General features: G+C 48.6%; 1 protein-coding gene across 8 annotated transcripts in view; it reads left to right on the top strand.

Moving 5' to 3' along the window:
- Positions 1-12,924, top strand: part of dcst2 (DC-STAMP domain containing 2) — a 17,453-nt gene extending 4,529 nt beyond the window's left edge. For 2 of the 8 annotated variants that reach the window (XM_026184973.1, XM_026184975.1), the window contains exons 5-17: positions 68-169; positions 922-1,116; positions 1,398-1,463; positions 1,536-1,749; positions 3,543-3,700; positions 3,829-3,993; positions 4,072-4,239; positions 6,932-7,032; positions 9,467-9,600; positions 10,486-10,613; positions 11,461-11,554; positions 12,363-12,539; positions 12,676-12,924. In XM_026184973.1, the coding sequence (XP_026040758.1) occupies positions 68-169; positions 922-1,116; positions 1,398-1,463; positions 1,536-1,749; positions 3,543-3,700; positions 3,829-3,993; positions 4,072-4,239; positions 6,932-7,032; positions 9,467-9,600; positions 10,486-10,613; positions 11,461-11,554; positions 12,363-12,539; positions 12,676-12,865 (1,892 nt within the window). In that variant the 3' untranslated portion in view covers positions 12,866-12,924. Of the gene's footprint in view, positions 1-67; positions 170-921; positions 1,117-1,397; positions 1,464-1,535; positions 1,750-3,542; positions 3,701-3,828; positions 3,994-4,071; positions 4,240-6,931; positions 7,033-9,466; positions 9,601-9,758; positions 10,449-10,485; positions 10,614-10,718; positions 10,870-11,460; positions 11,555-12,362; positions 12,540-12,675 lie in introns of those variants that run through there. The other 6 variants (XM_026184974.1, XM_026184976.1, XR_003273848.1 and 3 more) reach the window with 6 other exon arrangements.

Here is a 12,924-nt window from a genome sequence, read left to right as displayed (position 1 = left end):
TCTGATCCAGTCACAAATCAGATGAATGTGGCGAGCTGTGAGCGTCAGTGTTTTTGTTGGTTTGCAGCCGTGTTGGACCACATCAGGGAGATCAGCAGAAACGCGTACGCCGTCGCAGGAAGAGTCCAGAACTTCATCTACGCTATGACAGACAGCATCCGCCATGTTGGTAAGGCAGCCTCTTTAACCAGCTGATATGGGACAGCAGTTCCTGCAGATGCAGCCACCAGATCCAGTGCATGGTGCGACAGTGGTCAGCACTATATCCTCACAGACAGAAGGTTCCTGGTTCAAATCCCAGCCGGGGCATGTCTGTGTACAGTTTGTACGTTTCTTTCTGTCCCAAAGACAAGTTAGTCATTCGAAAGTGGCCGTGACTGTGAAACAGATGAAGTGTACATGCAATATAAATGCAAGCTTTGCACCTGTGACATAACAAAATGAACCAATTAGAAAACACTTTCACTGAGCTAACAAACATCAAAGACGCCTCAGAGGGTCATAAGATTGTAAAAGCATGTATTTATCTCAAATAGGCTCTTCAGACTTTCTCATTTGGTGTAGATGAAGGAAAACTGACCCGAACCATGCTGTGAAGGCAGGAAGTGCAGCCCTGTGTTAAAGAGGACTGATGGTTTCACCCACAGTCATTTACAGTTGGCTGCAGTTTCACACCTTCCATGTGCATACCTGGGGATCCACACTCTCAGAGCTGCAGGCCCCGCCCAGAACAGAACAGGTGTCGCTGACATCAGATTTTAAGTTGAGTTTCTGTGTTTGGTAAAGGGAGGAGGCTGGGCCTGAGGTGTGTAGCACTGTGGGCGGGCTGAGGCCTTATAGGAGACAGTGTGTGTCAGACCGACCATGTTTGCCATACGCCTGCAGATACTCACCTTACACCTCTGACCTCTGACCCTGCAGCTCGCGCGCTGAGGAATGTCCTACGCTTCCTGGCCGATATCGGGGACATCTGTAACGAAAAGATGGGAACTCCGTACAGGAAGTGCCGGTCACTGTTTGAGGAAGCTCGAAGCGACTGCTCTGAGCTGCTGGGCGACTTCAACTTCCTGTGCAACATCGTGGACGGCTTCCTGCCGCTCTGCAACCTGGCCCGCGGTGCGTCCATGTATCCCGGTCCTTGTGTGGACGTTAACCCTCAGAGGCACAAATATCAAAGTTACAGAAGGTCAGGCTGTAATCTCTGAGACTTAAAGAATAAAACGTGGAAAAGGAGTGTCGGACAAGATCTACTGTTCACGGTCCAGGACACTTTTCACTTATTTCAATGATTTTATTCTAATGTCAGCGTGGCCTTAAAAACCAAAGAGTCCAAACTCTGTATTTGCTCTCACGTTCATCTTTACGTCTCTGTAATCGTCTCACTGTTGGTCTTTCAGCTGGCGAGTTCTTCTGCATCGTCCCTTCCTACATCGCCGACCACCTGAGGAAACGTCTCGCGGCTCGTGAGTCCATTTCCTCTTTATTGTTTAGCCTTTACTGCCGGGCGCACAGAGGCTGACTCCTGCCTCTTTCAGCTGTCATTGCAGTGTTTCAGAAGATGAAGCGTGAGTTTGAGTTCAACATCTCCGCCTCACTGGACTTTGACCTGGATGCCAACAGCAGCCAGTCTCTGCACCAGATGTCTCAGAGCATCATGTCGGAGATTTCATCGGAACTTCAAGTGTTTCAGAAGCTGAGTGGACCGCTGGCGTACATCGGCCTCGTCCTGCTCGCCTGCTCCTTCCTCAGGTCGGGACTCTTCTCACATCTACACACTTGGTTCACTGAATCTATCTAATGTACAACAGCTGCACACTTCAGTTGCTCCACACAGTGCACATGCTTCAGTTCATCTAATAGATGCAACGCAACACTTTAAAATCCTTCAGTCACACCACAAGTATTCGTCCCCTCCTTGAATCTATTTATTTAAAAGGGACAGCGCAGCTTATCTGAGTCCAAGTACAAAACAGGAAACTGATGTAATACACAAGTTTATAGCTATTGCTAATTTTCAACAATTGTCCCTTGTTGGGCTTACAATCAAAATAGATGCATTTTACAATAAAACAATAAAACTTAACTCATGAGTTCAGTTTCACGGCCACACCGGGGCTGATCACCTAAACCAGCGGTGTCCTTCAGAGCTACCGTCCTGCAGCGTTTAGACGCATCCTTGTTTCGACACACCTGAATCAAATGAATGGCTTGTTATCAGGCCTTTGCTGAACTTGATGGCGTGCTGAAGAGATGATCCAAGCAATTTGATTCAGCTGTGTTGGAGCAGGGATGCATCTAAAAGCTGCAGACAGTAGACTGGAGTTGGACACCCCTGACTTAGACAAAGCGCGTCTGACAGAGCGAAGCACGCCAAAAGATCCCAAACAGCAGCAAATCATTCCTCGATTGAAAGAAAGAGCTGAGACACAAAGTCGCTGACATCCATCAGTCTGGAGAGGGTTGCAGATCCGTTTCTAAGCCTGTAAAACTTTGGTCGACCAAAATTACTTTGGGAACGCATCAGTGGCTCATCTGGGAGGTCACAGAAGAACCCAGAACAACATCTAAAGAACCGCAGGCCTCACTCGCATCAGGTGAGGTCAGAGTCGCTGTAACTGGTGGAACCATGGATTCTGCTCTCGACCAGGATGAAGGAGAACCTTCCACCATCAGGACGGTGATCAGGAACACGGCATCGTGTGGCGCCTAAAATGCTTTGAAGAGGCTGTTCCTGCTGGAAAACCCTCTAATGTGACTGAATTCAAATAATTCTGCAAAGAAGAGCGTGGCACGCTTCCTCCACAGCGACGTGAAGCACTCATTGCTCAGCGTCAGTTATGGTCGCACAACCAGGTGTTAGGTTTAGGGTGGAGTTACTTCTTCACACAGGTGGGTTTGGAGAGCTTCCTCCCTGTAAACCAAATCATTATTGATCACATTAAAATCTGTTTGATGATCTGCAAGTGTGAAAAATGCAAAAAATAAAATAAGCAGGAAAATGTTTTATTATTTCTCTGTTTTCGCTCCACATGCGCCGCTCGGTCTCCCTGATCCACAGGCGTCAGCTTACTTGAGCTGCCTGATTCAGTTTGGTTCATTTGCGCTCTTTAGTTCATGACATCTGCACATACTCTGCATGCTTTAGGTCACTTTAGCCAAATGCAAACCACATGCTTCAGTTTACTTCAGCTACACGAGGACGATTCAGGAAGTCTTTCATAGCTCACGCAGCAACATCTGTGCAGCAGAGACTCATCTGTAATCTCATCGCTGCAGTTTTTCAGCTCTGCATCGTCTTCTCACATCGCTCTGCTCGTTTCCTTTTTTATTCAGTTTCATTTCGCTTTTTGAGGTATTTTGCTTCATCGATCCACTTTATCATGTTCAGCTCTTTGTGGCATTTTTACTCCACGAGCTTCCTTATTTGACTTTTTCCCCTCGTCTCACTCTTTACACTTCACTTTATTTCCACGAGCGTTGCTTTGCATTAACCTCGATGCTGATTGTTGCTGATGGGTGTTGATGTGGTTGTGTGTCTGCAGGGCAGTGCAGTACAGACACAGGTACCTCCACAATATTAAATTTGATAACAACTACATCACTGCTCAGTTTAAAGACCTTGACCAAAGGGTGACCTCAGTAGGCGGAGCCTCTGTGTTTCCAATCACGCGCAGAGAGGCCAAGACCTACATCACACCACGTGAGTACATCCGTGTGTGTGGGTTTGTTTGTTAGCTTGTGTGACAGGTACACAGCAGGTGCTGGACGAGGTCATGGTTTGTGGATCAGCGATGTTCATCAAAGCGATCTGACGCGTCTGTCCTGCAGTGTCATTTCAGCTGACGTACAGAGAGCGGCGGGCGGTGATGGCGGGCTTGGTTTCGGTCTTCAGGCACCTGATCATAGGCAGCCTGCTGGTGGCGCTGGACTTCCTGGTGTTCTGGATTCTGGATCAGGTGCACCACCAGGTGACGGAGGACATCGTGGCCAGAGGTGAGCCAGCACACCTGCCAAAAACAGCCCTGTGTTTTCACTGTGAGCGGTGACCAGCGTGACGCTCTGTCCCGATAGTTCCGGTCACGGTGGCGGTCCAGGTGAACGGGTCGGGTTACGCCTCAGACATCTACAGAGACGTGGTGGCCTCGTTCAACATCCTGCAGCGGGGAAACATCACCGTGATCAGCAAGAAGTGCCTGCTGGAGCCGTCAGAACCAAACTACAACACGTGTTTCATCCTCGGTATGACATCACACAGGAAGCGAATCACAATTGGCCTCATTGAACTTTAAAGGAGGACAAACCACGTAAAGCTTAGAATAAATCAGTGCGTGGCTGCAGTGACGCAGGTGGCTGTAGCTGCCAGCTGTCTGCTCAGTTTCAGCTCTTGTAACCTCTGCAGTGTCTGTGCTGTGGAGCCTTTGGACGCAGTTTTAATGCAGTCATCTAATGAATAACATGATTTTGTACTAATAGATCGATAGGTCTGCACTGATTACAAGATCCAGTTTATGCATCTGCAGCTTTTTGAATAATCTTCCTAGTTTTAGCTGTTAACGGATTCACAATCTACCCAAATGATCCCTGAACAAAAGAGGACGCTGCCATGAAGGGAAGATGAATGTGGTCTCAATCTAAGGACCTATACTTTCCCCGCAGACACACACACACACACTTCCTGTAGTACATCCTGCTTCCATCTCCTCTCCAGGTAAACAATGGAAAAGGAAAAGTAATTCATCAGACCGGGACACCACCTTGGCCTGGCTCTGTGCTCATTGTAGGTGGAGGTGGAGTGATCTGGCTCCTTTGAGCTGCAGTAACCCTTATGTGGGCTCTGAGCATACTGGCTGCTTCACCTGTCATCCTTCCTTGGATCACTGTGTGCAACGTGACCCCTGCCCTAATCACTCACTGGCCTTTTACCTGCCTCCAGGGCATCACCTCGAACAGCTGACTGCTCACCTGCTGTGTTAAAAATCCCACACAAGGACACACCAGGAGGCTGATTGTAACGAGATAATCGGTGTTATTCATCTCAGGCATCAGTGGTTTCATTTTGTTGCTGGAAGCAAAGTCGTAATAAAATAAAAGCCAGATTCCTGAGTTCATAGAAGCTTCCTGTACTGGAAACGGGCCAGTAGCAGCAGAGGAAGAGGATTTAAAAAAACAAACAAAAAAAAAAAAAACTACCCAGGAATGTGGAATCCGAGTGTCAGAGCGACTGCGTTGTTTTGTCTGAACACGCAGATGACTGGAAGCAACGTTTTGAGTGACTGTTGAGAGAAGCTGTGACGACAGAGTGTCTCTGACACAAACACGTCCTGAGCTCAGGAGCTTTAATCCAGCTTTGACCTGCAAACATCACAACAAAGATGAGCAGAGGAAGAGGTTGTGTTGTTTTGAGCTTAGCAATGACTCATCAGTCACTGATCCGTCCAGAGCTTTTGGAATATTTGAGTTTCATTAAAACTGAAAGAGCAGACAGTCAGATTTCTAACACTCATATGACGTGACAACATGGAGTCGTAGCATCCTTCATCACTTTACACGCTCCACTTACTCAACTATTCAGACCACAGCATGAGCTTCAAACCTTACAATGAAATAATTAGATACTGAGATCAATAAGAACTAGGGCTGCCACAAACCATTATTTTGATAGTCGACTAATCAGATGATCATCCATTGGACGTAAAACTACAGCTTATTGCACCAGCAGCATCTGCTCTTATATAACTATCATTAGCTTACAGCTTTAAGTGTTTCAGGTCTGTGCTAACTAAAAATAAAGACAAGATGATCGTTTATTAAATTTTAATGAAATTTGCAGATTGTTTCGGTGAAGTTTAATAAACTCCTTGCTATCTAAAATCTAACAGGACACCGGAGTAAATTCTGGAGCATCTCACACTTCTGATGATCAGCTGTCTGCTTGACGTTTATTCAGCTGTGTAAAAACTATAACTTTAATCTCAGCCAAACCGATTTACTCAGGAACAAATAAAATACTAAAAAAAGCCAAACAATAACATTTTTAAGTTATCTAAGTGACTCATATATCATGTTTAACCTGAGTAGCGAAAGACGGCGGTGGGTTTGAAAACGATTTGCCGGGAGTCCGGTGTTCTCACGGCTCTAGTGAGCCTAGCCCCCGGCTAACTATCGAGCTAGTGGGTAACAGACGTCTCAGAAAACGTCGGAGCGCTTTTGAAAATATGTGGTGTCCTGATAAACTGAGCAGATATTTGAGGTTTACACAGCTACATTCTCCATGAAAATATGTTAAACGTTTATTTTGTGACCCAGAAAGAATAATAAGAGTAATATTAAAACTAACTAGCTGCCGCCATTGTTGGAAAGTAAGCTGGGCCGCGCTATGAATTCTGGGACACAGCTGCTTCTTCTTCTTCGGGGTTTAACGGCAGCTGGCATCCTTGTACATGCAGTGCTGCCATCTTCTGTTTCAGTCCGTTATTACACTCTTAAATCCTGCTACTCATTCCTGCATCTTTTGTGATCTTACAAAGCTTCAAACGACGCGTCGACTATTAAATCAGTCGTCGACGATTTTGATAGTCGACTAATCGTGGCAGCCCTAATAAGAACCCACCAGAAAAACAAATGGCAAAGGCCTGAGCCCCGGCCGCCTCTAACAGAGCACCCACCCAGCACAGAGCCCAGTGTGCAGAGGCAAACCAACACAAATATGTTCACCTGACATCAGAGATTTACATGCAGACAAATGTGATGTTTGTCTGATTGCAACCTTTTCATAATCAAATCAGCTGTCCGTCCGATATCTGTGTGTTATTGCCGTCACACCGTGAAGACGGGGTCGGTGTTTCAGCCACACACATTTTCACCTTTCTTTTTTAACCACATTGAGACAAAGGGACTTTACTGGTTTTACTGGTTGTGGTCTGTGTTGCAGGCTTCCTGTTGGGTTTGGCTCTGCTTGTGTCTCTGACCAGCGGATTCATGCAGCGCTGCAGACGCCTCATCTGTGCTTCATACCACCCTGAGAGAGAGCAGGTACTCACACACTTAGAGTCACATGATTCGGACGACGCCTCTCGCCCTGTGACAGCGGGGACGGGCTCCAGCTGTCACAGGGCGAGAGGCGTCCCCGAAATGGAGAAATGGGAGAAAATTTGTGGGTGGGTGGAAACCTTGTCGCAGGTTATTGCTGCGTTTTTGTTTAAACCAGTTGAACTGAAGCTGGAAGTCTGCACCTGAGTCATGCCTCCTGCCCGTCCGTCGACACTGTGTGAGTTTTAAATCCACTGCAGTGGTGTGGATTTACAAGGAGAACTCTGATTTAAACCAGCTCTGAACCCTCTAACAAAGCTGTCTGGCAGCGCACGCAGCCGCTCCTGGGTGGCTCGCATTTTTTTCAAACCTGGGCTCATATTCTCTTCGTGGATTTTGGACGCCGGCCAGCCTCGCAGAGATGATGTAAACCGATCCTCTGACAACACGAGGATCAGGAGAGCTGTGCCCCAGGGCAGGTTTTTTTATTTCACCTGCATGCCCCGCCCACTCCTCCTCTCCGAGTGAAGGTGTGCTGTTTTGGTGAGACGAGCGAAGAGGAAGAACAGCTGCTGCTGTGGGTGAAAGGTCACGGAGCAGAGAGGCATCTGAAGAATCTGCAGAATGAAAGAGTGAGAGGAGGAAGGAGGAGGCAGGTCCGGACTGCTCGCAGAGACCCGAGCCCGGGCGAGGCCGAAAGTCAGGAAAACACGCTGCTGCCACAAACCAGCCCGGCAACTCCGTCACATAGATCCGATCTCCAGTTTAAAGGCCAAAGCTTTCCCAGTCTTAGACGATTCCCCACAAAAGGAAATCAATAAATCAATAAACAACCACCAAATAACACCAACGTTTGACTTTTGCCAAAACACTTTCACAATGAAGGTTAGAAACATTTCCCAGCATGCCGCTGGGCATGAGACCGAGCGGCTGGCTTCATGGTGGCGGTGCCATCTTTTGTAAATGCAGCCTGCGGTTTAGGAAAGGATTATTGTCAGGATTCAAATAGATCCACGTTCACCGCATGTTAGAAATCCGGGCGATGACCCAGCTGCAGCCTGCACTCACTCTGAGGTCGTGCGCGCTGCTCGTGACTGCGAAGCATTCACGCTGAAAAGGTTAGAGGCGGGCGCGCTGCTCGACAGCTGGCGCAGGTTTAACGGTGTGGAGGTGCTCGCCGCTTCAACCTCATGTATTTTGGCAACGCCTTTCTGCGCGACCCTGATTGTTCGGGTTACAGGAACCAGAACATCCTGTGCCGCCCGGCTGGTCGACGGCTCTGAGGCGGGGGCTGTGTGTCTAATGTTGATCACAAACTGCTGTGGCAAACGGCGACTAGTGTGTCTGTTAACACATCTGTTTTCTGTGCTTTGGTCGTGGTGGTTGTGAAATTTCTGGGAAATGACCCACTGCCGTCGGCCGCTTTCAACTCTGATTTCACAAAGAGTTCAGTTTGGTGTTTGCTTTTCCTCTGTCTGCACGTTAGTGTGTGTCTGCTGCACGTGTCGTTCGCTCTGCAGGCTGGATGCAACTTTCACGCAATAAATCACACCAATGTTGCTTTCTGGATTCCTGCTCTTCTTCTGTTTGTAGTGAAATATAATCAGCCGCGTGTTCTGGGCGTGGTTGCTTTTCTGACTGCCAGGAGTGCGTGCCGGAGATGCGATTGGCTGGAGGACGCCGGGTCAGATTTAGTGTCACGCCAAATCTGAGCCCAGCGCAGCCTCATGGGCTCCGTTTAGATGACTGGGAGAGCTGCTGGGATGCTGCTGGGCTGAGTTTGGCCTGTTGATTTTTCTGTTAGTGTGGAGTCGGAGCCTCGACAGATTAGATGTGAGTCCTCAGTAACATGACAGCGTGGGTTCATTTACGGCCCCGTGATGTTTTATATAAGGATGGTTAGTCGGTTACTCCGTGTTCGTCTCACTGATGCTGTTTCCTTAATCAGTGTGTTAGCCGCGGTTCACTGCATGTTAAAACAAACCCACGACGAGCTGCAGGAGAAGCAAACGGACTCAGTGGGAATCTGAGCGGGACACCAGCAGGTCACTGGAGTGTGAAACTAGCTTAATTTCTTTAACGTGGAATTTTCTGATGATTCCAGCTTCATTGTGCTGCTTATGTTGAAATGTTCCCTCACAAAGCGTAAGAAGCAGCACGTTCATCTGTCGGCCGTCAGTGTGTCGTTGCAACATGTCCGTTTATCTCTGCATCGCCTGACAGAGCGGACCTGCCCTCACCCTCCCGCCGAGCGGCATGTTTTAACTCTCCGTGACAAACGCTGAAACTCTGCCAATGTTTCTGATTTTGCACAGAGAGCAGGAGGTTGTGTTGCTGCTGTGGTGGATGTTGATCACAGAGCGTGACATTCTGGATGTGTGAGGGAAAAGTGAGACATGATTGTGACGAGCTGGGCTGTTGTCGTTGCGCTCGACAGGAGAGGATCCGGTTCCTCCGCCAGCAGATCCTGGATCAGAGGAGGGGGGTGCGCAGAGCCCTGAGGAGGTCTGTGGGCAGGAGCACAACCGACCCGGGAGGAGGAGGAGGACGTCTCCATGCTCTGCTGATACGGTACAAAGACTGACCTAAAGTCGTGTCCCACAAACACGTGCACGCTTTAGGTGCTGTAGGAGTGAAAAACATTTGTATTTCCCTCAGAAACTGTTGAACACAAATTCAGTCTGATTCAGTTTTTTTTTTTTTTTCAAATGATGATTTCATTCGTGAAGGGAAAGACACTCGCTGCTGTGTTTGCGTCCTGATGGGCCGACATCCTCGCTCACTCGTGGTTCCCTCAGAGCAGCCCGGACCATCACACCACCGAGTCCGACTGTAGTGGTGGCAGGTTGATGTTCTGCGTGCAGGTTGACGCAGACGTAACGGGACTCAAACCTTCCACAAAGTTCAGCTTCTGCCTCGTCAGTCCACAGAATATTTCCCAGACGTTTCTGGGATCTTCCAGATGTTTGTTGGCAGATGTGAGACGATCTTTTCGGTCTGCAGTGGTTTTCATTGGACTCTCCCACGGAGGCCATTTTTTGCTCACTCTCATTTTGTTGAATCGTGACCTCTGACCTTAACTGAGGCCTGCAGGTCCTCCTGGATGAATTTTGGTCAGCCGGTCGCTCCTGGGAAGCTTCCAGGACTGTTCCAGGCTTTCTCCATGTGTGGATAACGGCTCCCACCGTGGTTCGCTGGAGTCCCTGATGTCACTGACTTTGTGTCTTTAGATCGTGGCGTGATGTGATGATCCTTTATGCTGCTTCACTGTCACAGCTTGTGGTTAATGCGATGCAACAGGTCTGACAGGGATGAGCAGAGTAGATCGACTTCAGCCTGTTTAATGTTGAAACATTGTGTGTGGTTACATTAATAACAGGGTTGGTATTATTCATTGAAACTAAGGGACCAGAACCTTCAGAAGGTCAGGATGCGATCTGTTTGCATTACTGTCAGGTTACCTGGAGGAGGTCGCCTGTCTCACCTGCTGGGCTTGTCGACACCTGCCTGCTGTCTGGTCTGTGGAGAGGTGCTGCGCCTGCCTGACCTGAGCGCAGTCATCTGTGATGCCCCGCACTGTTCAGGTAAACCCACCGAGGGCGCTCCCTGGTAAAACCGTCCTGAGGTTTTTAGTTTTTATTGGGTGGATTGACCTTTAACCTCTCCACGTGGCGCCTCTTCCTGTCCAGATTCTTTGCAGATTTTCTGCACATTTGCAACAGAAAGTAAGCACAGGGAGCCACGTGCCGGATATCTGCATCAACCCTGAAAAGTCTGTTTGCTGGACATAGCATCAATGTTCAGCCCTGATGATGAATGTGATGTGATTTAGTCTCTGAGGTGTGTCTTTCCCTTTAAACAGTGAGGTAACGCTTTACATCAAAAAACAGCGAAAGACTGAATCATTTCTCACACCAGGACAAATACCTGCAGTGTGACGCCGTAAACTGGAGCGTGTGTGTGTGTGTGTGTGTGTGTGTGTGTGTGTGTGTGCGTGCGTGCGTGCGTGCGTGTGCGTGCGTGCGTGCGTGCGTGCGCGTGCGTGCGTGTGTGTGTGTGCGCGCACGCTGAGGGAGTGTCCTGCAGCACTCACTGTTGTTGACTCAGCTGAAGTGAGAGATAACTGTAACTGTAGCAGATTTAACTCTTTAGCTTCTGTTTAGGTTTCACAGAGCCAAGAGATCCTTTTAAAAGGCTGCAGAGAGGATTACATTGAGCTGGTTAATAAAAAAACACCTGTTATCTGTGACACTGAATCAGTCCACCCAGCAGGAGAACTTTATATCAGACTGCACCCAGTGATAGCCTGGGTCACTGTTTCACTGGTCCTTTCATTTCCTCATAAGTTCGTAGTGAGCGATTTAAAATGAGCAGAGTTTGTGTCATGAATGAGGATGAATGCTCTTTTTACAAGCTGCCGTCTCTTTGCAGGCGTGTACTGTCGGCCGTGCTTCCAGAGTTTGGGGAGCACGTGTGTCATCTGCGTACGACCTCTGACCTTCCAGGAAGACAGCGAGGAGGAGCTGTGAGTGAACGCCAGAGAAGGGCTGTAAAATTGAGCCAGAGCGGTGTCGCCATGTGTCTCATTGACTCTGTTTTAAGTGATTTATAAAGCAGAGAAGCGGCACTGGATTTGAGTTCTGACGTTATCCAGTGACAGGACGTCACAGAGACGCAGGGTGACGAAGGGTCCAAACAACTGTAACGAGGCAGAATTACAACGGTTTCCATGGAGATGCCTGCTGTCACTGTTTAAAAACAAACAGCTGGCAGCGACAGCTGAGGCCACGCCCCCACACAGGCTGACTTACCGCTGCAGCCTGCCTCAAGTGGCCATCAGAGGAATTGCGGTTTTTGTATTAGCTACATTTGTCAGTCTCTGCTGCACACGCCTCCCCGTAGACTGATCGCTGTTAACAGAAACCTAGCGCGCAGCTATGATCTGTTACTCTTCAGCGTTTCTGAACTTCTTTCAGTGATAAATGTTTCCCAAAGCTGTTGGAGCAGCTGAGAACGGCACCGGTTCTCCTTACTTTCCTTGTCAAGAGTCATGTTAAAGATTTAAATTCTTTGCACTTGTGCTCGGGGCCCATCAACAAATATTTGCTTCTTAACATTATTTTCCAAATTAAATTTAGTGAAGGAGCAGATGAGCGATCCAGATGTTTCAGCACAGAAGTGCTTCCTCTAAATCAGTCAAACATGTTCTTCCCTGCCCCGGATTCAGAATCTGGGGTAAAGGTTCCCCTCCATCTTGCAGCTCTGTGTCCCCCAAGAGTGGCTTGCCCCACAGTGGGACCCACTGGTCTATGCTCTCTGTCTGGTTCTCTCAGAGACTCCACTGATGATGAGCGGCCCAGTTTGTCGTCGACCCGCCAGACAAACGCGCAGATAAAGAGGAGGATCCCCACAGCGAGGCAGCAAAGTCCGAGTGGCCGCTCAGGAAGGGAAGCAGAACGAGGAGAGCGCCCCAGCAGTGATGACAGTGTTTACCTGGACTCTGAACTCAGGTAGGACACGTCTGAAGGAGGCATTGATAGAAGCTGATGGTAAACGTAAAGGATCGCATGTCCACATGTAGATATTTTTAAATGTGACCTGCTCGGAGGTTAAAAGTCTTGAACATCTGTTTCCCCCTCTGGCCAGTGAAGCAGACCTGATGTACCAGGACCAACCCGGGTCAGGCGAGTCCGACAGCGACCACTCCTTTAACTCTGCTCTCTCAGAGCACGAGTCCCTCGTCTCAGTCGTCATTCACCGACCCGACCGTGCTCAAAACCTCCAGGACCTTCCACAACCATCGGGTTCTCTCTGGGCTCCGTCTCCCGGACCATGAAGCTCAGCCAGATGTTCCACTTTGTGATTAAAGCTAATAAAGCAAATTTACACATGAAA

Source organism: Astatotilapia calliptera, chromosome 11 (assembly GCF_900246225.1).
Source record: "Astatotilapia calliptera chromosome 11, fAstCal1.2, whole genome shotgun sequence".
NCBI classification, from domain to species: Eukaryota; Metazoa; Chordata; class Actinopteri; order Cichliformes; family Cichlidae; genus Astatotilapia; species Astatotilapia calliptera.
This window is presented reverse-complemented; position numbering and strand designations above follow the sequence as displayed.